Source organism: Pan troglodytes, chromosome 4 (assembly GCF_028858775.2).
Source record: "Pan troglodytes isolate AG18354 chromosome 4, NHGRI_mPanTro3-v2.0_pri, whole genome shotgun sequence".
NCBI lineage: Eukaryota > Metazoa > Chordata > Mammalia > Primates > Hominidae > Pan > Pan troglodytes.
The window spans coordinates 157,733,318-157,761,057 of NC_072402.2; the positions used below are offsets into that span (position 1 = coordinate 157,733,318).

At 42.7% G+C, this 27,740-nt stretch overlaps 2 protein-coding genes across 3 annotated transcripts in view; one reads left to right on the forward strand and one right to left on the reverse strand.

The window, feature by feature from the left end:
• The window catches only part of TTC1 (tetratricopeptide repeat domain 1), a 77,737-nt gene extending 52,695 nt beyond the window's left edge, over window positions 1–25,042 (forward strand). For both annotated transcript variants that reach the window (XM_001140840.6, XM_009450071.4), the window contains 4 exons: window positions 2,701–2,737; window positions 9,020–9,168; window positions 10,632–10,686; window positions 24,430–25,042. In XM_001140840.6, coding sequence (XP_001140840.2) covers window positions 2,701–2,737; window positions 9,020–9,168; window positions 10,632–10,686; window positions 24,430–24,563 — 375 coding nt within the window. In that variant the 3' untranslated portion in view covers window positions 24,564–25,042. The remainder of the gene's footprint in view (window positions 1–2,700; window positions 2,738–9,019; window positions 9,169–10,631; window positions 10,687–24,429) is intronic.
• PWWP2A (PWWP domain containing 2A) overlaps window positions 22,321–27,740 on the reverse strand; it is a 56,366-nt gene continuing 50,946 nt past the window's right edge. Inside the window, exon 3 of the mRNA XM_009450067.5 lies at window positions 22,321–23,167. Within this exon, the coding sequence (XP_009448342.1) occupies window positions 23,115–23,167 (53 nt within the window). The 3' untranslated portion in view covers window positions 22,321–23,114. The remainder of the gene's footprint in view (window positions 23,168–27,740) is intronic.

Below are 27,740 nucleotides of genomic sequence, written 5' to 3' on the forward strand. Positions count from 1 at the left end.
TTTTAATTTTTCTTTAATAAATTCACCTTGGTTTACTGTGCCTTGTTTTCTTTATAAACTTTTAAATTTTTTTAAACTCTTTTATAACAACAGCCTAAAACATAAACATGTTGTACAACTACAAAAATATTTTCTTTATGTCCTTTTCTCTTCTGAGCTGGGGCAGGGTCTTGCTCTGTTGCCCAGGCTGGAGTGCAATGGCACGGTCATTGCTCACTACAGCCTTGAACTCCTGGACTCATGCGATCCTCCCACCTCAGCCTCTGCAGTAGCTGGGTAGCTGGGACTACAGACCTGCACTACCACTCCCAGCTAATTTTGTTTGGTTTTCTTTTAATTTTTTTTTTTTAATTTTTTTAGAAATGGGGTCTTGTGTTTCACAGATTAGTCTTGAACTCCTGGCCTCAAGTGGTCCTCCTGCTTTAGCCTCCCGAATCACTGGAATTATAGGCGTGAGCAACTGTGCCCAGCTATATCCTTATTCTATATACTTTTTTCCATTAAATAATTTTTTTTTTTTTTTTACTTTTTAAACTTTTCTGTTGAAAACTAGGATGCAAATACACACAGTAGCCTAGGCCTACACAGGATCAGGAGCATCAGTATCACTGTCTTCCAGCTCCACATCTAGTCCCACTGGAAGGTCCTCAAGAGCGACACATACATGAAACTGTCATCTCCATCTCCTATGATAAAAATGCCCTGTTCTGGAATACTTCCATACTTCCGATAGGACCTGCCTGAGGCTGTTTGACAGTACACTTTTTTTTAGTAGAAGGAGTACACTCTTAACATAATAAAAAGTAGTGTATAGTAAATACATAAACCAATAACAGCCATTTATTATCAAGTATTATGTATGTATTATGCTTTCTTTCTTTCTTTTTTTTTTTTTTGGAGACGGAGTTACTCTGTTGCCTAGGCTATAGTGCAATGGCGCTGTCTCAGCTCACTGCAACCTCTGCCTCCCGGGTTCAAGCAATTCTCCTGCGTCAGCCTCTCAGGTAGCTGGGATTACAGGTGTGTGCCACCATGCCCAGCTAATTTTTTTGTATTTTTTCTAGAGATGGGGTTTCACCATGTTAGCTAGGCTGGTCTCGAACTCCTGACCTCAGGTGATCCTCCCACCTTGACCTCCCATAGTGCTGAGATTACAGGCATAAGCCACCATGCCCGGCCTGTGTTATATTTTCACATGACTTGCAGTGCAGTAGGTTTGTTTACCCCAGCATCACACCAACACCTGAGTAGTAGGTTATGCCATGATGTTATGACGGCTACTATGTCATTAGGTGATAGGAATTTTTCAGCTCCGTTATACTCCTATGGGACTACTGTTTTATACACAGTCTATCATTGATTGAAACGTCATTGTACAGTGCATGACTGTATACAATTCTGTGGATTAAAATACCTTCACAGTGTTATACAGCCAACACCACTATCTAGTTCCAGAACTTTTCCATCATCCTAAAAGGATCCTCCACACTCCTGAAACTTTTTTTTTATTTTCTGAGATAGAGTCTTGCTCTGTTGCCCAGGCTTGAGTGCAGTGTCGTGAACTCAACTTACTGCAATCTCCACCTCCTGGTTTCAAGCAATTGTCCTGCCTCAGCCTCCCAAGTAGCTGGGACTACAGGCACCCGCCACCACACCCGGCTAATTTTTGTATTCTTAGCAGATACAGGGTTTCACCATGTTGGCCAGGCTGGTCTCGAACTCCTGACCTCTAGTGATCCGCCCACCTTGGTCCTCCAAAATGCTGGGATTACAGGCATGAGCCGCTGCGTCCAGCCCTGAAACTGCTTTTGATTGAATCCTGAAACAATTTGGCTGACACTGCTGTGAAATATTCTGCAAAATATTTAGTATTTGCTACAGTAGGCATTGTGAGAATATTGAACACTTATCTGAAATACCTTATTTCTGTAATACAAAAATTCCTAATTTCAGGAAAATGGACATTTTAGAGCTGCAAGACATCTTATATAACATCCAGTCTACCCCGCTCCTATTTTAGATGAGACAAACTGAGCCCTAGAGAAGGAAAATAGCATGGGTAATGTTAAAGAGCAGGTTATTGTCAAAGCCAGGACCAGAATTCAGTTCTTTGACATCCAGTGTTCTTTCCGCTATGTCATGCTTCTAGATTCAGAAAGTTCAATTAGTTAGATATTTTGTTTAAGAGTTGTGTATTTTTGTTTGATCAGTGGATAAATTAAGGTTTATAACTGAGACTACATGACAAGCCACACTGTGTGTCTGTAGGTGGAGCATCTGTATACTTTCTGAAATATACCACTTTGGGGTATGATAGTGTAACCACTAGCCAGAGAGGAGGGTAATTCAGTTATTCACATGTCAGTCATTTGCCCTGTTTTAGGTCACAAAGTTTCTCAGTGTCAGCATTCTAATGTAAAGTGTCTTGCAAATGTAATAGGTCAGTTAGAACAAAAGACACTTTCAGAAAAAAGCGACTTGAATAAGTGTTACCAGGAGGCCTTCAGATCAGAGCCATCCCCATCCCCGTGTTAATTTTGAGTTTTGTCTTGGAAGTAACATTCAGGTTTTTACATAATTTCTTTGAAAACCATTCTGTATCTCCATAAGCAGTTATTAGTGATCAGATCATGTCATTAAGCCTTTGGGCCATTAAGATAAAACTAGGGCAACACATATTAATACTGTTTTTCTTTTTAGGACAAGAAAGAAATGGCCATCAATGACTGCAGCAAAGGTACAGCTTTATTATCTTATTACATGTTAACATACAGGAGCATTATGTCAGACAGAGGGGCTTTGGGTCAGGTGTGCACTTGTACATGTGTACCCTTCCTCTGGGGCCTTGCAAGAGGCGACTTTATAATTATTTTCAAAGATACTATATAATAGTCAGAGTAACTGCTTTTGAATGGATAGTTCAATCAGTTTCTCCTCTACTGGTAAATACATGAAGAAAAATTCAGTGCTCTAGCCTGGGCAACATGACAAAACCCTGTCTGTACCAAAAATACAAAAGTTAGGCATATGTGGTGGCATGCCCCTGTAGTCCCGGCTAAAGTGGATCACCTGAGCCCAGGAGGTTGGGGCTGTGGTGAGCCGTGATTATGCCACTTACTCCAGCCTGGGTAACAGAGTGACCCTGTCTCCAAAAGAAAAAAGAAAACTTCAGTGCTCTCTTGGCAACAGAACTCATGGAATAGAATTTACCTCCTGTAGTCTCTGAATTACATTCTGTTGAGATTCAAAGTGAAGATCATAGCTGCTATTAGAGCATTTGGATCTGTGTGTTTTGAGAAGGGGGACAACTGTGATGAGGGACAGTTTCTGTTAGTGAATTGATAGTCTTTTCAAGTGTCATAATTCTTCCAAACCTACTTCACATCATTTTTTTTTAACCCTTTCAGATTCTACACAATGAATCAAGCCTTTGCTATATGATATCTAAGTTCTATTAAGGTCTTATCACCCCACTAACTTTTATAGGGACACCTCAGACATAGGGTCACTACAGTTTTTTTGTGTTTTGGGGTTTTTTGTTTTGTTTTGTTTTTCAAAAATTGCCTGATAGGCCAGACAGGTGCCTTGCCTTTCTCACCAACTTCATGTGGAGAATATACATAATCACTTTTTCTTGCGGCTTAGTCTCAGAAGTTTTTCTAGCAAATCACTATTTTTGTGTTTTCTATTTTAGTTTTTCTTCTTTGGATAATAGTTTCTGGGAGAATTATAGAGTGGAAGAGAACCTTATATGTTATCTAGATCCCCTGTCACGCTAAGCATATATTCCCCTGCTGTTACCAAAAAGGGGTCCTGATCCAGACCCCAAGAGAGGATTCCTGGACCTCTCACAGGAAATAATTCAGGGCAAGTCCATAAAGTGAAAAAGCAAGTTTATTAGAGAAATAAAGAAACAAAAGAATGGCTACTCCATAGGCAGAGCAGCAATGTGGGCTGCTCAGTAAAGTATACTTACAGTTATTTCTCGATTATATGCTAAGCAAGGGGTGGATTACTCATGAGATTTCCAAGAATGGGGCAGAGATTTCCCAGAACTGAGGGTCCCTCCCCTTTTTAGAATATATAGGGTAACTTCTGAATGTTGCCATGGCATTTGTAAACTATTGTGGTGCTGGTGGGGATGTCTTTTAGCATGTTAATGCATTATAATTTGCATTTAGGGAGCAGTGAGGATGACCAGAGGTCACTTCCATCGCCATCTTGGCTTTGGTGGGCTTTGGCCAGCCTCTTTACTGCATCCTGTTCTGTCAGCAGGGTCTTTGTGACCTGTATCTTGTGCCAACCTCCTGTCTCATCCTGTGACTAAGAATGCCTTAACCTCCTGGGAATGCAGCCCAGTAGGTCTCAGCCTTATTTTACCCAGCCCCTATTCAAGATGGAGCCACTTTGATTCAGATGCCTCTGACACTCTTAATTTTTTATTTAATTAATTTGGTGCCCTCTCTACTGGCTTTCTTTTCTTTATATTTGGTATTTCCTTATAGTATCTGAATGAAACTGTTTCTATATTATAATATAGAAGACCACTTCTGATCTGTTACCACGTTGGACTGGAACTAACTCTGAATGTACTGTTTTGTTTGGAAGAAGTTATTTAACCTATTTCCTTTATGTGAGGATGTGTGGGTTTGGGAAGTTTAAATTAGGAACAAGCTGCTGGTTTTCAAAGCTTCTTTCTCTGTAACCAAATGGTGAAAAAATGCCTTGTAAGCGTGATTAGCATGGTATGTTGTAAGAAATAGTTCATTTCCATATGAAACAGTTTACTTCCAGCTGCAGCCCGAAGTGTAGGAGCCTTGCCTAGAAAATGAGGGACAGGAGAAGAAAGTGTTTTCCAACCAAAGTGTATTCCGCATTTGTTTTTGGATTTGCTTAAACTAATATTTATGTGGTTAGACATGGTCGTTATGGATACATGCATTGTATTCATAGGCAAATTACATTTATATCAATATGGTTTGTTTGTATCGAGAGTCCCCGACATCCCCCACCCTACACACACACACACACACACACACACACACACACTCTCTCTCTCTCTCCCTCTCTCTCTCTCTCTCTCTCCCCTCTCTCAATTCATAAACCTTGGCAAAGAACTTAGCTTATTTCTGAGGTCATATTGGAGCTCCAGGGTTTTCATCTTTGACATAAAGTTTAAGTTCATTCTCACCTCAGTCTCCTAAGTAGCTGGGACTACAGGTGCACGCCACCACACCCAGCTAACTTTTTTTATTTTTTATTTTTTATTTTATTTTTTGGGACAGAGACTCGCTCTGTCGCCTAGGCTGGAGTGCAGTGGTGCCATCTTGGCTCACTGCAACCTCTGCCTCCCAGGTTCAGGCGACTCTTCTGCCTCAGCCTCCTGAATAGCTGGGACTACGGGCGCATGCCACCATGCCTGGCTAATTTTTGTATTTTTGGTAGAGACAGGGTTTCACCATATTGGCTAGGCTGGTCTCGAACTCCTGACCTCGTGATCTGCCTGCCTCATCCTCCCAAAGTGCTGAGATTACAGGCATGAGCCACTGCCCCCAGCTCAAGATTAGGGTTCTTTCAGAAAACCTTCTCCTGACCCAATATTCTCCTTCAATTGCTGTACCATTTATCTGATCCCTTTCATTGAAATAATTGTCTATACTTGGCTGTCTCTACTTTGTCTTATCCTATTTTTCTCCTTACTTCACTTCCATGGAGCATTTGTTTTATCCATGCCATTGAAACCCATCTTGTAAAGGTCATCAGCAGTTTCATCTTGCTCAATTTAGTCGTTGCTTCTGTAGCCTAACTTTACTTGACCTTACCTGCATTTAATACAGTTTATCATTCCTTTCTCCTTTAAAATTCTCTCTCTTAAATTTAATGAACTCTATTCATTTTTTCCCTGCTTCGTTGGCTATTCCTTCTTATTCTCCTCTGTTAGCTTTTATGTCAACTTCAACATTTTGGAAGTCTCTAGATCTTAGTCGAGCGTGGGACCCTCTTCTTTTTTTTTCCCCTCTGTATTTTCTCCCTAAGTGATCTCATTCAGTTCTGAAGCTTTAAATACTATCTATAAATTAGCACAATGTAGCCATTCCACCTTGTGTGTATATTTCAAAACATGTTATGTTATGTTTATGTTATATACCATAAATATACACAATTTTTATTTGTCATTTTAAAAGTTAAATTAAGACAGAAGGAAAATGCACGGATTTTTTAACCTAAGAAATTAGAGCAACAGGCCGGGCACAGTGGCTCACGCCTGTAATCCCAACACTTTGGGAGGCTGAGGCTGGTGGATCATGAGGTCAGGAGTTTGAGACCAGCCTGATCATTATGGTGAAACCCTGTCTCTACTAAAAGTACAAAAATTAGCAGGGCATGGCGGCACGTGCCTGTAATCCCAGCTACTCAGGAGGCTGAGGCAGGAGAATCACTTGAACCTGGGAGGTGGAGGTTGCAGTGAGCCGAGATCAGGCCATTACACTCCAGCCTGGGTGACAGAGCAAGATTCCATCTAAAAAAAAGAAATTGGAGCAACAAAAATGCAATTAAGGGAAACAAAAGGAGTATTTTCATAAAGATAAAAGCCAAAATTCATGAATTTTAAAATATAAAACTAATAAATACATGCCATGTGTATGGCAGAGTTTCTGTCTTCAACTCTGACTTCTACCCTGTAGTCTAGTGTCCTGTATCCCACTGCAAAGTTGTTCTTTCTTCTTGGATGTCTGGTAGGCACCTCAGATTTAACGTGCCCAGCCCCCATACACACACAAAACTTGCAGTTAGTTTTTTCCATTCTAATAAATGACATTACCATCTGTTCCCGTGCTTATGTTAAACCTTTGGAGTCATCCCTGATTGTTCTTTCGTGTCACATGGCTAATTGATTAATTAGCAAGTTCCATGGGCTCAAATTTAAAGACATACTTAATGTAATCCGGCTGCTGTTTTCCATCTCTACTATTTCCAGCTTAGACCAAGCTAACATCTTCTCTCATCTGGACCACTGCATTAGCTTTCCAGCTGATCTCACAGCTTTCAGTCTTGCCCCACCCCCCAACACTACAGCCAAAGCAGTCCTTCAAAAATGTAAATCAGAGTATGTCTGAAGCTTGCTTGAAAACTTTCCAGTGGCTTCTCATCACACTGAGGAAAAAGTCCAAACTCCTTTCCCTGGCCAGGAAGGTCCTCCATGGCCCTACATTTCAGCCTCTGATCCCCAGCCTGATAACTCACATGCCAGAGTTATTCTTGTTGGTCCCTCTTCCTGGCACGCTCCTCCTTAGCCTTTCACATGGCTGGCCTCTCTCACATAGTCCCTCTTCATATTCTGAGACCACTTTCTGAAGTTACCTCATTTCTTGCTTCACTTGCATTTCCATGACCTTGTTTTATTTTTCATTATAGTACTATGACTATTGAAATTATATACCTGTCTATTCTTGCCTACTAGAATAGCATAAGGCTTCATGAGAACAAGGACTGTGTCTGTCTTGTTTACCACTATAGCCCAGAGACATACTACATTGGACGTATATATTAAGTACTAAATAAATGTTCACAGAAAGCATGAATTTAAAAATTAAGGATAGATTATGAGAAAAGAAAAAGTTCTAGAGCCAAGACATTGCTTTTTTTTTTTTTTTTTTTTTTTTGGGACAGAGTATTATCTCTCTGTTGCCCGGGCTGGAGTACAGTGATGCAATCGCCACTCACTGCACGCAACCTCCGCCTCCTGGGTTCAAGTGATTCTTATGCCTAAACCACCCGAATAGCTGGGATTACAGACCCACACTGCCACGCCCAGCTAATTTTTGTATTTTTAGTAGTGATGGGGTTTCGCCATGTTGGCTAGGCTGGCGGTCTCAAAGTCCTGACCCCAATTGACCTGCCTGCCTCGGCCTCCCAAAGTGCTGGGATTATGGGCCTGAGCCACCACACCCGGCCAGCACTGCTTTCTAATAGAAAAAGAAACAACTTGGAAGAAATTAGAAGAAATGCAGTATGTTGAACCAAAACATAGCAAAGGATTATTAGAAGGGCAGCTGATGCTGGATAAAGGAAAAGATATTATGCATCAACCACCTCATAGTGCTCGAGCAGTAGTTTGAGGGTTGAAGGAACAGTGAGGATTTAACTAGAAATATAATCTTAGTACTCAAGACCTAGAAAAAAGAGAATGATAGTCTGCCACCAGATTGGTTTCCCTTAACTCTTTAATTTGTATCTTCAAATTCTCTCTCACCTAGCCTGGCCAACATAATGAAACCCCATCTCTACTAAAAATACAAAAATTAGCCGGGCATGGTGGCGCATGCCTGTAATCCCAGCTACGTGGGAGGCTGAGGTAGGAGAATCGCTTGAACCTGGGAGGAGGTGGTTGTAGTGAGCCAAGATCACACCACTGCACTCCAGCCTGGGCGACAGAGCGAGACTCCGTCTAAAAAAAAAAATTCTCTCTCACTCTTTCACTGCGCACTTGAACTCTGTTCTGGCCTGTCCTGGACTGGGTAAATGACAAGTAGGCAAAAACCAGGACTTGGAGTATAGACCAGGATATGGCAAACTACAGCCACAAGCCAAATCCAGCCTGCCACCTGTTTTTGATAGCCTAAAAGCTAAGAATGGTTTTTACAGTTTTAAATCATTGGAAAGCAAAAGAAAAATATTTCATGATAATGTGAAAATTATGTGAACTTAAATTTTAGTGTCCATAAATAGTTTATTGGAACACACCTATCCTTTTTTGTTTACATATTATCTGTGCCTGCTCTCGTGCTACAATAGTATCATTGAGGAGCTGCGACACAGATGGTCTGTCTGACCCACAAAGCCTACAATCTTTACTATCTTGCTCTTTATAGAAAAAGTTTTCCAGCATCAGGTATACACTTGGCAAATGACTCTTCCTTTCGTATCCTTGGAGGATGATTGATGAAGGAATCTGATATAGCAAAGATATGTAGGCCATTTTTCTTTGTGATAAAAATTATTTCTTCTCTTTTTACAGCAATTCAATTAAACCCCAGCTATATCAGGGCAATATTGAGGAGAGCAGAGTTGTATGAGAAGACGGACAAGCTAGATGAAGCCCTGGAAGACTATAAATCTATATTAGAAAAAGATCCATCAATACATCAAGCAAGAGAAGCTTGTATGGTAAAACCTAAAATTTTTAAAATATTTTTCCTTCTATTCTTTGTGTTGCTACCCAGTGAGTCCTAAATAATCCTTTCAGACACAATTAAATTCCATTTCCGTGCTGTTGAGGAGCTTATCAAGATATATGGGAGGCAGCCGCAGTGGCTCTTGCCTGTAATCCCAGCACTTTAGGAGGCCAAGGAGGAGAGATCACTTGAGGCCAGGAGCTCGAGACCAGCCTGGCCAACACAACAAAACCCCATCTCTTCTAAAAATACAAAAAATTAGCCGGGTGTGGTCGTACACATCTGTAATCCTAGCTACTCAGGAGGCAGGAGAATTGCTTGAACCCAGAAGGCAGAGGTTGCAGTGAGCTGAGATCATGCCACTACACTGCAGCCTGGGCAACAGAGAGGATCATTGAGCCCAGGAGTTGGAGGCTGCAGTGAGCTGTGACTACATCACTGCATTCCATCATGGGCAACAGAGTAAGACCTTGTATCTTAAAAACAAACAAACAGGCTGGGTGCAGTGGCTCACGCCTGTAATCCCAGCACTTTGGGAGGCCGAGGAGGGCGGATCACCTGAGGTCGGGAGTTCGAGACCAGCCTGACCAACATGGAGAAACCCTGTCTCTACTAAAAATACAAAATTAGCTGGGTGTGGTGGCACATGCCTGTAATCCCAGCTACTCGAGAGGCTGAGGCAGGAGAATCGCTTGAACCCAGGAGGTGGAGGTTGCAGTGAGCTGAGATTGCGCCACTGCACTCCAGTCTGGGCGACAGTGTGAGACTCTGTCTTAAGAAAACAAAAAATACAAATGAATAAAAAAAAAAGTTAAAAATACAAATATAGCACTGTAAACATCTGATATGTATCCTTTCAAACTTTTTTCTGTATATATTTATTTGTTAAATTTGTATTGATGTCCTCCTTTAGTGTAGACTTTCTATTAAGAACTGGAAACAGAGCCAAACAAAACTTTTTTTTTTTTTTTTTTGAGAAAGGGTCTCTGACACCCAGGCTGGAGAGCAGTGGCACAGTCATGGCATACTGCACCCTCAACCTCCCAGATTCAAGCAACCCTCCCACCTCAGCCTCCTGAGTAGCTGTGACTACAGACACATGCCAACACACCCAGCTAATTTTTGTATTTCTTGTAGAGACGGCATTTTGCCATGTTGCCCAAGGTGGTCTCAAACTCCTGAGCTCAAGCGATCCTCCCAACTCGGCCTCCAAAAGTGCTGGGAATATGGGCAGGAGTCACTGCACCTGGCCCAAACAGAACTTTTGTCTTTATGTAGCGCACCACAAACATAAATACTTGGGGTTTTTTTTTTTATTTAATAGGATCATAGACATATACTTAACTTGATCTTATTTCCACATTAGGATTCTTGTGTTTCTCAAATTCAAAATAAAGGGAAAGGTTTTGGTTTTTTTTTTTTTTTACCAACCCTTGTTTCTCCTCTTTTCCTCAGAGATTACCTAAGCAAATTGAAGAACGTAATGAAAGACTAAAAGAAGAGATGTTAGGTAAGCTTACTTCTTACTTTGCTTGATCATAAATAGCTAGGAACCTAGGGTGGGGACATAGCGAATACTAGAGGAGAACACATGAGTTAGAAAGTTTTGGACTCTACCACAAGGCTACTGACTTCTGAGTTATTTTCACCCCAGAAAGGGCAGCGTGGCTTAGAGAGGGTGTTGGCTTTTTTGGAAACCGGATTTCCTTTTTGATTTTCTTGGAAATTTTTCTTGCCTGCAAGAATTTAAGCATAATTCAGTTCCCTGGGATTATGCTTAAATGGGATTTAAAATCCTAGGATACCACCAACCTCGATTTCAGATAACAATTACATAAAAACAGTTTAGTTTCTTCACTGAATAATCACTCCTTGAGGTTCATTAGGATGCAGTCAAGATCATGAGAATTTTTATTTAGAAAATGGCACTCAAAGTCCCTTTAGTGTTTGAGAACACACGAGAGGGCAGGAATTAGGAGTAAAGAGAAATCAGACTGGGGGTAGGGGTAGGGCAAATGGATTCATTTGATCCATGTTTAGTTATTTCTCGTATTTGCCAAAGCATTTTAGAGTTGGAACCTCCCACGAGCAATCTGCTTAAGAAAGAGGAGTGAGGGTTCCTGAACACAGACTTAAGTCTTTTCCACTTGTAACCTGTCTGATATTTCGCTGGTGAAGATCTGCCATGTATTTTCCTTTTTGAGTATTTTCTAAATCTGTTGTTTGAATTACATTTTATAAACTGCAATCATGTGGCCCTAAAGGAAAAATCATTTAAAATAAATTGAGCCTGTCTGGCATTTATGGCCTTCAGACATCAGCATCCAGACAATGGGAACAAATTTCCCAAAGGATCATTCTGATAGCCAAGTTGATTGAGAGGAGGCCATTAACCTAGACTATCCAGAGACTTTGGCCCCTGCCGGGTAGACTCAGACTGTAAAGACTGCTGCTTCAGATTCAGGATAGCTCTGGAGCCTTCCCCAGATTTTCCAAAAAAGGGAGGGGGATGGGGGAGCTTTTCCCCTAATTTACATATTTAATTAAACTTAGCCAGGCACGGTGGCTCCTATAATCCCAGCACTTTAGAAGGCCAAGGTAGGAGGATTGCTTGAGCCCAGGAGTTCCAGGCCAGCCTAGGCAACATGGTGAAACCCCATCTCCACAAAAAATTAGTCAGGCATGGTGGCATGTGCCTGCCCATAGTCCCAGCTACATGGGAGGATCACTTGAGCCCAAGGGTTAGAGGCTGCAGTGAGCTATGATGGTGCCACCACACTGCAGACTGGGCAACAGAGCATGACCCTGTCTCAAAGAAGAGGGAAAAGAGCATTTTCTCACCTATTTTTTACTAACAATGATGCTCTATTTTAGCAAAAAAAAAAAAAAAAAAAAAAAAATGTTTGCATTTAGTATTTGAATTTCTTGCTAAAAAAGATGACCTTGTGAATGGCCATAGTAGATCTGGAAGGCATTGGTCTCTTAGTCCATTTTTTTAAAGCCAGTCCAGTAAAGGGACTGGTGCAAACTGAATCTTACTGCCTATTGTTAGTTCCAGATGGAATTAAAACTTCCATTTGTCCTTGTCTTTATAAATTCTAATGCACCAGAATTTTCTGTCTCTAAGGCTTTGGGTTTTTCTTATGTCATTCTCTTCATTTGAAAAAATTCAAATTGAATTCATTCCCTCGGTTGCTTCTAAAATGAATTCACCTGCCATTAGACTTAACCAACTTAAGTTGCTTTGTAAATAATATGTGTTGTTACACATGTGTAGTTTGAATGGCTAGATTCCTTTTTTCCCTTAATGAGTATAAAAATCATGAATAAGATACTGCTCTAGGTGTTACCCCACAATAGATAACCTAGAAGAGAGAAATCAGTCTTTACATGGAATTTCAGCCCCCACAAGAGCTTTTCTGGTATTCCTTCCTCCTTGTTGCTGATGAGGTAACTTTGGTTCATGTTCTGTGAGATCCCTAGAGGCTAGACATTCTGAATGCAAATTAATATCACTTAGAAGTTCTGAGCAAGCTTTTCACAGTGGACTGCATCATCTTTATGCTAGTTCCTGTTAAAATGATGGCTTCTATGGAGAATAAGCAGTTAAAAATTTTTTAAATTGGGTAGTGTGGGCTGGGTGTGGTGGCTCACACCTGTAATCCCAGCAATTTGGGAGGCTGAGCCCGAGTTCAAGACCAGCCTGGGCAACATGGCAAAATCCTGTCACTAAAAAAATTAGCCAGGTGTGCTGGTGTGCACCTGTAGTCCCAGCTACTTAGGAGGCTGCTGTGGGAGGATCACTTGAGCCCAGGAGATCGAGACTTCAGTGAGCCACAATGATGCCACTGCACTCAAGCCTGGGTGACAGAGTGAGACCTTGTCTTTAAAAAAAAAGAAAATTATAAAATCAGGTAGTGTGATGCCTATGCCTACAGCTTTTGTTCTTTTTATTCAGGATCACTTTAGCTTTCAGAGTCTTTTGTGGTTCCATAAAAATTTTAGGATTTTTCTATCTCTGTGAAGAATGTCATTGGTGTTTTGACAGGGATTACATTGAATCTGTGGATCACCTTGAGTAGTACAAAATGGGTTTTTATTTAGATGTGTTCAGTATTCTTTAACTTGTTTTTTCTTCCATCTCTGTAATTTCCTTTTCATTAGAAAGAAGAGCTATGTACCCCTTGAGGGAAAAAATCCTGATAGGAATTATTAGTGGGTAGAAAAATTATTTGCTTTGCCCTTTCTAGCCCATCATTTATAATCTTTAGAACAAGAGACCCAGGGTGGCCATTAGTCCTAGTGGCACAGTCCTTGCTGATCACAGAAGATGATCGTGATAGCATCAAGACGATCACTTGAGGAAAGTGGTCAGCAGCTGGAGTGGGGGTTGGTTGTTTTTGTTTGTTTGTTTGGTCCTTTTCTCTGGGATAATTAGCCTCCCAGCCATAATAACCAAGGAATGTAAGGTTTAAAAGGACTTAAGGGTATGTGTGGTTGATAGTGTGATGAGATGGAAATAGAGACCCTGGACATAGCATCCCAGGAGGCTCAGAGCATTTTTGAGGAGCTAGTCATTGATGCTTTATTTGCTTTCTCTCTAATGGAATGATTTCACAGTTTTCTTAAATAGCTGGGAAAAAAGTTGGCTGGGTACAGTAGCTCACGCCTGTAATCCTAACATTTTGGGAGGCCAAGGTGGGAGGATTGCTTGAGCCCAGCAGTTCGAGACCAGCCTGGGCAACATGGCAAGACCCCCATCTCTGCAAAATCTTTAAAAATTAGCCAGGCGTGGTAGCACAAGACTGTGGTCCCAGCTACTCGGGAGGCTGAGGTGGATTGCCTTAGTCCAGGAGGTCAAGTTTGCAGTGTTACGATGGTACCAGCCTGGGCAACAGAGCCAAGACCCTGTCTCAAAAACAAAAAAAGAAAGAAAAAAGAAAAGAAAAATCTCATGTGAAACCACAATATAGAAAAAAAAAAAGTAGCGTTTTATAGAAATTCAAATGTACGGTATAGCATTTATAATCAGAATAATCAGGTTAGTTTGAGGAACATAAAGATTTGAAGTCAGGTTTCATATGGCAGACACAGCCTTTATGAGTATATCTAAGTCTTTATGGGTATATTTCATTGTTTCAATTTTACAGTAGTAAATTTTTGCTCACATAGGTAAATAGGAAAAAAAACATTTAAAAGTAAAACTGACGAGACACTTTCAGCTACCCTGAAGCTCCTCTGCTCAACTGTAAGATACTTAGGACAAACTCCCAGGGTTACTGCTCTGCCCTCAGGAGTCCCTTGAGAAGTGTGGCTGTGTCACCTTATGGGAGGAGTGCCTTCCTGGGGGTTGGTTCTTTGCACATGAGTCATTATTTATGGCAGCCATGCTGGGAGGGCAAGAGGTTTGTACTGGGATGATGATACAGGTCTCCAAACAAGCTTTGATTCCAGATAGAAAAGAATATAGGGTAAAGACATCTGTCATCATTTGCAAGTTATTTTATCCCATATGCTGGCCCAGCCAAGAAGTCTTTCAAGCAAGTGAAATTGTCAATAAAATCTGTATGTATATATTTTTGGTTCTTCCTTGATCTGTCATCTCAGTTTATTGAACTATAAGGTAGCAGATAGAGTCATCTACTTTCTCCAAAAAGTAACCTAGGCTGCATGGGCTACTTTTCACATTGTCTAACGGGGAAGCCCTACCCAGGCAGCTTTAGCCCTCTAATCACTAGAGATGGGTGTTTACAATTCATTTTTTAATATAAGCTCTCTCATCAAGATTCTAATCACCAGTTGCAAAGCAAGTTAACCTTTTGGAGCTGCATCTCAGATATGGTGCCCAGAACATCAGCACCTGAGAACCTGCCAAAACCATGCCAAAATGCATGATATCAGGCCCTACCCCAGATCTACTGAATCAGAGATTTAAGATGGAGCTCAGCAATCTAAGTTTTAACCTCTCAAGTGTTTCTGATGCACACTCAACTTTAATGACCCTGATGAGTTGAGAGACGGAGTGTAGAGGCAGCTCAGGTGAGGGGTTAGAGGCCAGAGGAGGGCATGGCTAAGAGGGGCGTTCAGCTCTGCTCTGAGAGACACCTCCTGAGCAAAAGCAGCCATGGCACTGAGTTTTATCTTTTCTTCTTTGTGTTGTAGCTGCAGCAGAGAAAAACTAGAAAGCAAACATTTCAGAATGTGTGGTCTTCCAATTCACTAGAGTTCAGATCTCAGCTCTCTATTTGGACAAGTTGCCACTGGAGGAATAGAGTCAGTTACATTCCTACTTACTGGGTGTGCAGGGGATAACAAGCTTCCCTTGCCCCAGGTGCTGGGTAGGGACTAGGTCCCAGAACACAAGTATGGCTTGTATTCTGACCATTCCATGCTCTTCCTAACTTAACCAAGAGCTGCCAGGTGTCTATCCCTACCTTGACCTAGAGCAGCTACTTGAAACTTATCTACTTCCCTCAAAGAAACCATAACACAAAGACAGGGCATTGCCCCAGTAATCCACCTTCCTTTCACCAGCACCTGCTGCTGCTCCCTGCCCTGGCCACTCTGGCACACATATGGGCCTTGTTCATAATCCAACCCAGGTTTTCCACTCATACCTTCACTTTCTAGGAACATATTCCTGGTGTCCTGATTCTTAAAGTCACTCAGTTGTTCACTCCTGGCCACTAGCAATCTGATGAGGGCACATTGTGAGCTGAATTAAGAATACCATCTGGAGCTTGGCATGGTGGTCATGCCTATAATCCTGGCACATTGGGAGGCCTATGTAAGAAGATCACTTGAGCCTGGGAGGTCAAGACTGCAGTTGAAGAGTTCAAGACCAGCCTAGGCAGCATAGCAAGACCCTGTCTCTACAAAAAAATAGAAAATTAGCCCGGCATGTGGCATGTGCCTGTAGTCTCAGCCACTTGGGAGGCTAAGGTGGGAGGATTGCTTGAGCCCAGGAGATCAAAGCTGCAGTGAGCTGTGATGGCACCACTTCATGCCAGTCTGGGCAACAGAGTGAAACCCTGTCTCAAAAGCAAAATATATATATATATCATCTTGTATGAGTGCCATATTCAAGAGCTATATATGGAGATAGAATTAACATGTCATTGCCAAGTTCAGCATATTCTTCTGGCTATACCTGGACATTGTGTGCTTTTCTGCTTTGCAAGTAGTAGAACGTCCTAGAATCAGCTTCCTCACTGAGGCTTACAAGAAAGATTGACTTGTTACCACCCCTCTTAAAGCTGCTGAAGCCATACATGTAGGTACAGAAACCCAGTCTTTTTTTTCCCCCACATTTCTCTTCATACTATTCTGCCTGATATCTGTCATTACAGACTGTACACTTGCAGGATTTTGCACTCTGGCCACATGGCACAAGAAACCAATTCCTTGTTGTGGTTGGTTGTTCCCTCAGTAGAGAATATCAGTAGCTTTTCAGTGCTTTGCTTTTGTCTTCATTTCCTAATTGCTATCCTGAGGCTTCTCTTAGGAGAATAGCTCCCACTCCTTTGAAAGTTCTTGGTAAGGCTTCTTTCAGCCCTCGAATTTACCCAAGGTCAAATACAGGCGCACCTCAGAGATGTTGCAGGTTCAGTTCCAGACCAGCACAATAAAGCGAGTCACAAGAATTTTTTGGTTTCCCAGTGCATACAGAAGTTATGTTTATATAATACTGTAGTCTACTAAGTATGCAACAGCACTGTGTCTAAAAAAAAAAAAAATGTACATACCTTAATTTTAAAATACATTATTAAAAAATGCTGACGATGAGCCCAGCCTTTAGGGAGTTGTAATCGTTTTGCTGCTGGAGGGCCTTGCCTCCACATGGATGGTTGCTGACTGATCAGGTTGGTAGTTGCTAAACATTGGGGTGTCTGTGGCAGTATCTTTAAATAAGATAGCAAGGAAGTTTGCCACATCAGTTGATTTTTCCTTTCATGAAAGATTTCTCAGTAGCATGCAGTGCTGTTTGATAGCATTTTACCCACAATAGTTCTTCCAGTATTGGACTCAGTCCTCTCAAACCCTGCTGCTGCTTTATCAGCTAAGGTTATGTAATATTTGGGGGTTTGTGCGTGTGTGTGTGTGTGTGACACAGAGCCTCATTCTGTTGCCAGGCTGGAGTGCAGTGGCACAATCTTGGCTCACTGCAACCCCGCCTCCTGGGTTCAAACAATTCTTCTGCCTCAGCCTCCCAAGTAGCTGGGATTACAGGTGTATGCCACCACACCCAGCTAATTTTTCTATTTTTGTAGAGATGGGTTTTCACCATGTTGGCCAGGCTGGTCTCGAACTCCTGAACTCAAGTGATTGGCCTGCCTCAGCCTCCCAAAGTGCTGGGATTATAGGCGTGAGCCACTGTGCCCGGCCAGTTTATGTAATATTCTAAATCCTTTGTTGTCACTTCAACAGTGTTCACAACATCTTCACCAGGAGTAGATTCCATCTCAAGAAACCACTTTTTTTGCTCATCCACAGCAAGCAACTCCTCATTCGAGTTCTATCATGAAATTGTAGCAATTCAGTCACATCTTCAAGCTCCACTCGAATTCTAGTTACCTTGTTATTGTCACCACATCTGCAGCAACTTCCTCCACTGAAGTCTTCACCCCCTCAAAGTCATCCATGAGGGTTGAAATCAACTTCTTTTAAACTCCTTTAATGTTGGTATTTTGACCATCTCAGCAGCCATAGCCATGTGAAGTGTATTTCTTTTTTTTTTTTTTTTTTTTTTTGAGACGGAGTCTCGCTGTGTCGCCCAGGCTGGAGTGCAGTGGTGCGATCTCGGCTCAGTGCAAGCTCCGCCTCCTGGGTTCATGCCATTCTCCTGCCTCAGCCTCCTGAGTAGCTGGGACTACAGGTGCCCACCACCAAGCCCAGCTAATTTTTTGTATTTTTTAGTAGAGACGGGGTTTCACCGTGGTAGCCAGGATGGTCTTGATCTCCTGACCTCGTGATCCACCCACCTCAGCCTCCCAAAGTGCTGGGATTACAGGCGTGAGCCACCGCGCCTGGCCAATGAAGTGTATTTCTTAAATAATGAGACTATAAAGTCAAAATTACTCCTTGATCTATGGGCTGCAAAATGGATGTTGTGTTAGGAGGTTTGAAAACAACTTTAATCTCCTTGTTCATCTCAGAGCTCCTCAGTGACCAGGCACATTGTCAGTGAGCAGCAATTTTTTGAAAGGAATCTTCTTTTCTGAACAGTAGGTCTCAACAATAGGCTTAAAATGCTCAGTAAATTATTCTATAAATAGATGTGCTGTCATCCAGGCTATGTTGTTCCATTTCTAGAGCACAGGCAGAGTAGATTTAGCATCATTCTTAAGGGCCCTAAGATTTTTGGAATGGTAAATGAGCACTGGCCTCAACTTAAAGTCACCAGCTGTATTATCCCCTAACAAGAGAGTCAGCCTATCCTTTGAAGCCAGGCATTGAATTATTCTTTCCTGTTGCTTTGAAAGTCCTATACGGCATCTTCTTTCAATATAGTGCTGTTTCATCTACACTAAAAACATGCTTAGTGTAGCCACCTTCATCAGTGATCTTAGCTAGATCTTCCGAATAACTTTTTGCAGCTTCTATGTCAGCCTTTGCTGCTTCACCTTGCACGTTTATGTTATGGAGATGGCTTCTTTCCTTAAAGCAGCTTCCTCACTCAACCTTGGTAGGATTGAAGAAAGTTAGGGCCTTGCTGTGGTAATCCAAGGCTTTGGCTTAAGGGAATGTTGTGGCCGGTTTGATCTTCTATCCAGACACCTAGAACTTTCTCCATATAAGCAATAAGGCTGTTTTGCTTTCTTATTCATGTGTTCATTGAAGTAGCACTTTTAATTTTGTTAAAGTCTGGCTCTTCCCTTTACTTGAACACTTAAAAGTCATTACAGGATTATTAATTGACCTAATTTCAATATTGTTGTGGCTTAGGGCAGAGGGAAGCCTGAGGAGAGGGAGAGATACAAGGGAATGGCTGGTCAGAGGAGCAGTCAGAACATGCACCGCACTTACCATTTCAGTTAGCTGTCTTATGCGGGTGCAGTTCATGGCACCCCAAAATAATTAAATAGTAACCTCACAGATCATTGATTACAGATCACCATAACAGGTATAAGAATAGTGAAAAGGTTTGAAATATTATGAGAATTACCAAAATACGAAAGAGACATGAAATGAGCACATGCTATTGGAAAAATTGTGCTGACAAACTTGCTCAATGCAGGATTACCACACATCTTCAATTTGTAAAAAACACAATATCTGTAAAGCACAAAAAGCACAGCACAACAAAATAAAGTCTGCCTGTATAAGAATTTCAACTGGGCATGAATTTTATCCTTTCTATGCTGGGCTCTCTTGATTTGCCTTTTGCTCAGAGAAAAGCTAGAGTTAGCTGCATGCCTTAGTTTCCTGCCTCACAGGAGGAAATGTGGTATTAGGATTTAGTTGTATGCAATTTGTTTCATCTGAACAGAGGAGAAAGTCCCAAAGGAGCCATTCCATCGAATCCATGCCCGAGTGATCTTAAGGAGATGAAAACACAGCATTCTTGGTTATGCTCAGGGTAAACTGCCTGATGCACAGTCAGTATCTCCAAAGAGAAATTATGTATAACAAATCAATTGGGTTATGGTGATATGCTACTTGGCAGAGAAATTAATATTTATCAACTGAACCCAGTGGCAAGCACTCGGATACCTGTCTCTAAACATTCTGGTCTAAGCACGAGTAGTTCTGTACTCTTCTCTTTGCCATGGGATCTAGTCTGATAGATGAGATCCTAATAGTTCAGGACATGTGGACATATTCAGGCTGAGTGATGGTGCCACCTGTGCTGTAGATGGAAACAAGGAAACCTCATTGATTACTGTCCAGATAGGGAAGACAGAATTTGACAGCCAGTGGAAAGTGTGGCAGATAGGCTAGTTTGGCACATGATCCTATTTGGATACAAGGAAGCTGCTTTAGCCTCTGAGCACCCAACCTGACTCTAAACAGCAGGCAGAAAAACGTATGCATGTGCATATATTTAGGAGACTGAGCTCTACTGAAGGCTGTTGCTTCTCTGTCATCGGCACAAACAGCAAAAGGTAAATTTTTCAGTCACTAAAAACTTGTTGATTCTACCATACTGTTTTGCCCTGTTCTTTGTGTTCCACTGACCACACTCCGGCTTCAGAGCCCATCTACCCAAGCATTGTAGAAATTTTAATGTTTGTTCAGTGAATAAATGGGCTCTTTCCCACAATGTGGGACTAACTTTCTGTCAGAACCACCCCCAGGGTCTCCCCTTCTGGTTCATTCTTCATTTTGCCACAGGATTACTAACCCTGAAAACTCAGTTCTCAAGCTGTCAGTGGCCTCCTGTGGCACGGGAACCGTAGACTGACGGGCCTGGCTCAGGACAGCCTGGCAGGAGGCACCTGCCTGCCCCGCTTCAGCCCCATTGGACACACAGCTCGCCTGCCTATCTCTGTGCATTGGCTCACGCTGTTTGGGCTTGCATGGACAGCACCTCTGTCTCATATGGTTGCAGTCCTATGGCCTTTGGTGCCTGGTTCAAGTGTAAACTCTTAGACAAAGATAGACCAAATCTCTTCTTTCCTCCACCCCTTTCCTGTCTTCCTGCCCCAGCCAAAGGAATCTTCCCCTTCCTGACTCTCATAGCATTTTATAACTCAGCTACATATGAATTTGGTTTTGTGTGTATGTCTTTTCTTCCTTGTCAAATTCTAAGCTTGTTTTGGTGTATAGACCATGTCATGTATCTTTGCATCTCTACCACACACAGCAAGGTGCCACACACATGTAATTAGTACATGTTGGTTGAATTAATCTATGTCAGGTGACCTTAGGTCTTCTCTAACGCAGAGACTATTTATTTGTGTGCCTTTTATTATGTGTCTACTACCTGCCAGGTATTATATATATGTAATCTCATTTAGAAAGCAGAATTTCGCATTTTCTTTTTTTTCCCCCCTTAAGTGATGGTCGGTGAAACTAATGTGAAATGTTATAAAGGCAGAGATACTGGAATTGAAGGAAAAAGAATAATTATCTATGTGTTAGTTTGGGTCATCCAAAAAACAGATGCCAAGATAGGATTAAAAGTACAAGAGATTTATTGGGGGAAACACCTGCAAGGGAAAATGGGGCTGGGAGCTGGAGGCTGTTGGCAGAGTTGGCAGACCCCTGTGGAGGAGGAAGGGCCGGGGGAGGGGGGAAGTTTTCCACTGGAGTGTGGTGCTGAGAAAGTTTCAGCAAAGCCATTGGGGAGCCAGTGCTGCCCCTCAGACGAGTCCCTCCCATGCTCAGGCATTGGCTGGAAGCAGCAGGTGGGAAGGGTGGCCTCTGCATGAATGTGCTGATGGATGTTAGAGTGCAGCCACTCTGTCCCCTGCATTTGGAGAAATACATCTTCATGACTGCCACACCATAGAATCAACCAAGCTAAAAGTTCAAAGGTGGCTTGTGGCACACAGGCCCTTTAGCCAGTTAGGCAAAACGAGGGCCTGGGAAAGAGAATTCTTCCTCTCGTCGGCAGTTTGAATATTTGCAGTCTTAGCTTGGAATGGTCTTTCTGCACTAGAGGGAAACCTCCTTTAGTGCAGACCAGCCTAAAGCCAAACCATTGCTGCCTGAGGAAGCTGCCATCTCTGGAGCACGGTGACATGCCACCACCCTGGACCTATTCCCATCCCCCGGAGCACTGTGGCATGTGGCCTCTTCGTGCCACTGCAAGGTCAGAAAGCACCTCTGGGCACACCTCCGTCTTTTGGGTCTGCCTCCCCACTAGACTGAGCATTGTGCATAGAAGCTACTTTTATTCTTTACATCCCAGTGGCTCACATGATAGATGCCAAGTAAAAGTTCCAGTTTGTACTTTAAATTGTTTTTCTGGCACTGGAGATGGGCTTGCAGTGATCCCTCCATCCATGTAATGGCCCTGGGCTCAGTGGACCATCCAGAGTAGGCTTCTCCACCATGGAGCTGCCCCTCCTCGGGAGTCTGATGTGAGTGGCTCTTGATACTCATTTCACTTCACTCACTCCATATCACAAGAGCCAAGGATTTCCCAGTACCAACATTTTCTTGGGCTGCTTTTGATGGTTTTTTTTTCCCCCTTCCTGTCCTCTTTTTCCAACCCCAGAACAAACTGCCAGCGTTCCTGGTTGGTGTTGCTAACTCAGGTCACCCTGAGGCTGCCCTGTCTTTCTCTTGCTTGTTGTGAGCCCCTCCCTCTACGCCCATGTGCCCGAGGCTGTGCCACTGCTGTGTGCAGGCACCCAGGGTTTATGCCAGTGATTTCCTGACACAAGCAGCAGCACAGAACGTGTGTGTCCCAGGTTTAGGTTTGGGAGGCCTGCCTGGAGAACGGCCATCCCAGGTTCTGGGAGCTTTCTCAATTTACTGTTTTATCCAAAGATGGGTTGGCCTTTCTCTGGACATAGTGAGCTTCCTTGGGCTAGTTCTTAAGCCTGAGACTAAAAGTTCTCACCATGAGTTATTAGGGAGGCCTGTAAAATGTAAAGGCCATGCGTCTTTTTTGCTCTGTTACCCAGGCTGGAGTGCAATGGTATGATCATGGCTCACTGCAGCCCTGAACTCCTTGGGCTCAAGCAATCCTCCTAACTCAGCCTCTGCATAGCTGTGACAACAGGTGTGTGCCACCACACCTAGCTAATTTTTAAATTTTTGTAGATACAGGGTCTCCCTATGTTGCCCAGGCTGGTCTCAAACTCCTAGGCTCACGTGATCCTCCTGCCTCAGCCTCCCAAAGTGCTGGGATTACAGGTGTGAGCCACTGCACCCAGCCAAGGCCATGCACCTTTTAAGTTCTTTACCTGGGCTTTACTCTAAGATGGGAGGCCTCAGAGTGAGAAAAGCTGCTAAGAAGTGGGAAGGAGCCTGTACCTCTGGTGATTAGGGATTTCTCTTTTCGTCCACCCCCATTCTCACCTCCACTGGAAGTAGACCTGTAAGAAAAATTAAAGCAGTTTAGAAAGGGTTGAAACTGTTTATTCACCCATCCCTGCCAAAATTTTCTGGAACATTCCTAGTTTCAAATGTTCCTTATATCTTAAAACAGCATAAGAACTGTTTTTTGTTTTTTAAAAAAAAATTTGTAGAGATAGAGTCTCACTACGTTGCTCGGGCTGGTCTTGAACTCCTGGGCTCAAACCCTCCTCTTGCCTCAGCTTCCCAAAGTGCTGGGAATACAGGCATGAGTCACCATGCTTGGCAAGAACCGCTGGCTATATACCATGACTTTTTTTTTTTTTTTTTTTTTTTTGAGACGAAGTCTCACTCTGTCACCCAGGCTGGAGTGCAGTGGCGCAATCTCAGCTCACTGCAACCTCTGCCTCCCAGGTGCAAACGACTGTCCTGCCTCAGCCTCCCTAGTAGCTGGGACTATAGGCATATGCCACCACCCTCAGCTGATTTTTGTATTTTTTGTAGAGATAGGGTTTCATCATGTTGGCCAGGCTGGTCTCGAACTCCTGACCTCAGGTGATCCACCCATCTCGGCCTCCCAAAGTGCTGGGATTACAGGCGTGAGCCACCACGCCCATCCTATATACCTCACCCAAGTCGTGTAAATAAAGCCTGAAACTTGGGAAGAGGAGGCTGGACTATTGAGGTCTTATTGAGGTTGCTGTGCAAATGAACAAGATCCCATTTCTAAGAAATGGCTAGTCTGGTATAGAAGCTAAGGATTTGCTTAGGAAAGCAGGAAGCTCTTGAATATGAATCCAAGCTCAGTGGAAATGGGCTGAGTTGAATTAAATTTAGCAGGTGGCTGCTGCAGTTCTAGAGAGAAGAGACTTGGAGGGACCTCTGCCCTCACTACCAGGCAGACCTGGCTTGGCAGGGTGCCTTGAGCCTCACTGGAACAGCAGTTGGTTTTCCCAGAACTCACCCCAGAAGCCTGTGTCCTCTGATAGTACTGGCCAGTTAGGACAGGAGGCTTTGATTCCCAGAGAGAGCCAGCAGGACTCCACTCTCATCTATGCAAGCACAGGCTTACGGTGGATGGCATTAAAGTGACTGCACTGCTGAGTGGGGAATAGGGGCTGGGAACTCTCCTGGAAGCTTTCATCATATTAAAAGTAGGCATTTCTTTAACTGCAAAGAGATACTTTTATATTTTGTACTCAGTGGTAAGGCAAGATTAATTGGTACCTTCCTGCTTCTGTTCATTCCTGTATTCATTTGAGTTTTTGCTTTTACATTACAGGTAAATTAAAAGATCTTGGGAACTTGGTTCTCCGACCTTTTGGGCTCTCCACGGAAAATTTCCAGATCAAACAGGATTCCTCTACCGGCTCGTACTCCATCAATTTCGTTCAAAATCCAAATAATAACAGATAACAAAGATAACAAAAGCTTTACAAGCTGACTTGGAATTGTGTGCTGCTTGCTGTTAGCTAGGGGAAAGGCCCTGCCAATGTTTAACTTTTAAAAGCATCTTATCTAAAAGAAAGGCTATCCAGTAGAGCCCAGTGCTCCCTTGTCCCTCTTTTATGATCAGGGTGAAATGTACTTCCTGATGTAATGAACCTAATTTGATTTCCATTTTAAGGTGGTGTCTGTGTAGCTGGTGTCCCCGGTTCTGGCTGTCCTATGTCCAGGAAGAAGCCCATTTGTCGAGGCTGACCTTCCTGATCATACACACACACAGCCCAGCAAAAGCCTCTCCTGAACCAAACAAACCTGTTGGTTGGGAGACTGCCCAGACATGATTGATGACGGGTTCCCGCCTGCCTGTCCCCTCCCTGATCACACAGCTAACGAGGCTGCCTCCAGCATTTCCTGATTTCCTCTGTGGTAATAAAAGCTTTCTGTGCTTAGGTCTGGGTTAGGTTGTGAATTTTGTCACGTAACGACAACTAAGGCAGAAGCCTTCTCTGGCTTTGGGAGCAGTGTTGGTTTCAAGCAGGGTTACTGATTCCAGATTCCACAGATCTGCCCAAAGTTTTTGTTGCCTTGAAGATTTATCTTGAAGAGTTGACCATTCTACCATGTACTAGAATTCAGAAAGTCCACCTTACAAGCTATCTTGGGCCCCTCCAGGTTTGTATAGATAATTATAAATCTGTGTTTGACCAAATGTTAATATTTTTAACTTAAAATAGCGTCATTGAGGAATGGTAGTATATGAACCCCAGAACAAAACCATATTCTTTTAAACTACATGAACCCAGAGGTGTCAAAGATAGAATTTTTTTGTGCTCATCAGTTGATGCTAGTGAGAAGCTTGCAGTTGCTCTGGTTTGAGTCTCAAAAGCATTGACATGCAAGTTTCATCTTGGATGTAAATTACACATATAATTCTGTAAGTGACATGCAGTAGTCAGTCATACTCCCAGTGTTAAGGACTATGTGGTTCTTCTCATCTGTTCCTAAAAGCTTTTTATCTTTTTTCTTCTTTTGGTCAAAGTGAACCTCAGAAGAAACTGTTAAATCTGGCATCCAATTTTCCTGAAAATGTGTGTGTGAAAAATCACACAAGTTGTATGGAAACCGTGTGGAATGCTGGATGGTCTGGTAGTCAGTGTTCGGTGCTTCCTGTGCAGCCAGCATTATGCTAGAAAGTGGTTCTCAATTTTTTTTTCTTTTTTTTTTTTTTTTGAGGGGGGTCTCGCTCTGTCACCCAGGCTGGAGTGCAGTGGCGCAATCTTGGCTCACTACAACCTCTGCCTCCCAGGCTCAAGCAATTCTCCTGCCTCAGCCTCCAGAGTAGCTGGGATTACAGGCATGCACCACCACACCTGGCTAATTTTTTTTATTTTTAGTAGAGACAGAGTTTCACCATGTTAGCCAGGCTGGTCTTGAACTCCCGGCCTCAAGATGATCCACCCACCTTGGCTTTGGATTACAGGCGTGAGCCACCGTGCCCAAACTTTTATTTCAGCAGCCCTTCATAGTCTGGAAAAAAAAATTTTAAGAGCATTTCCATTTATGTGCATTCTATCAATATTTAGTATATTAAAAATTAAGATAGAAAGTGTTAAAGTAATCCCTTTGAAAAGTAACATGTTTCCTGTTACTATAAATACTTTTATGTCAGGCCAGGAACAATGGATGGTTTATACCTGTAATCACAGTACTTTGGGAGGCCAACGCAGGAGTATTGCTTGAGGCCAGAGATCCAGACCAGCCTGAGCAACATAGCAAGGTTCCATCTCTACAAAAAAAAGTTTAAAAAAAAAATTAGCTAGGCGTAGCGGCTTCATGCTACTTGGGAGGCTGAGGCAGGAGGATTGATTGCTTGAGCCCAGGGGTTCAAGGCTGCAGTGAGCTATGATCCCACTGCTGCTCTTCATCCTGGGTAACAGCGAGACCTTGTCTCTAAAAAAAAAGTTTTACTGAAATTTTTACAATTTTTATGGAAAAATCTTCCAACTCAAAGACACATTTTAGTGAGAAGAATGACATTTTTGCACATCTCTTTAATGCATGGCTTGATAGAGAACAGCAAGAGTCTCACATCTCCTATATTCAGTTTGTCCTGAGATCACAGTGCAGTCACTGACAAGATAACAGTGAAAAAAATAGACCCTTTAATTTTGTATTATGAAAACAGTTTTCATAATACAAAATTTTGTCTTATGAAAATAGCTTTCATAATACAAAATACAGATAGACACCTTGAAATGGTCTCCAGAACGCCTATGGATCCTTGGACTACATTTTGAGAACTACTGTCACATCGTGCCTTGAGCTCAATGGCTGAGACTTAGCAAAATCAGGGCTGAGATTCCAGAAGGACTATCTGTGCCTCCAAGGAATAGGAAATAGACTTGTTCGTCTAGAAACAGCTTTGGTTAAGAGAAGATGCCCGAGACCACCATTGCCAGGAGTGTAGAGGTTTTGTTTCTTAGGCTTCCTCCTCCTCTTCCTCTCAATCACACTGAAATCTTATAGGATGCTACACAAGGCCAATATTACATGCTCCCAGTGGGTGGGCCAAGCAGTGCATTGTCTGGAAAGGAAAGGATCCCAGTAGGTGTGAGCTTGCTTAAGCCAAGGAGTTTTTATCTGGCACTGTTACTTTGCTGCTTCCAACATTTGTAAGAAAAGATATATTCAAACCTTTTGAAAATGTTTGACCATAGAAAATCTTCAGATTTCAAAAGTAGAAAGTAAGTGTTAAGGAAGGAAGGTGGCCTGTATTTGCCTATTGCTGCTAGAATGTATGATTTTAAAGCTCTGGCCAGGCACCGTGGATCACACCTGTAATCTCAGAACTTCGGGAGGCCGAGGTGGGCGGATCACCTGAAGTCAGGAGTTCAAGACCAACCTGACCAACATGGTGAAACCCCATCTCTACTAAAAATACACAGATTAGCCAGGCACAATGGCGCATGCCTGTAATCCCAGCTACTTGGGAGGCTAAGGCAGGAGAATCGCTTGAACCCAGAAGGCAGAGATTGCAGTGAGCCAAGATCACGCCACTGCAGTCCAGCCTAGGTGACAGAGCGAGCCTCCATCTCAAAAAATAAGTTCTGTGATGCTCCCCCCTCCCACCACCAAAAAAGCATACCA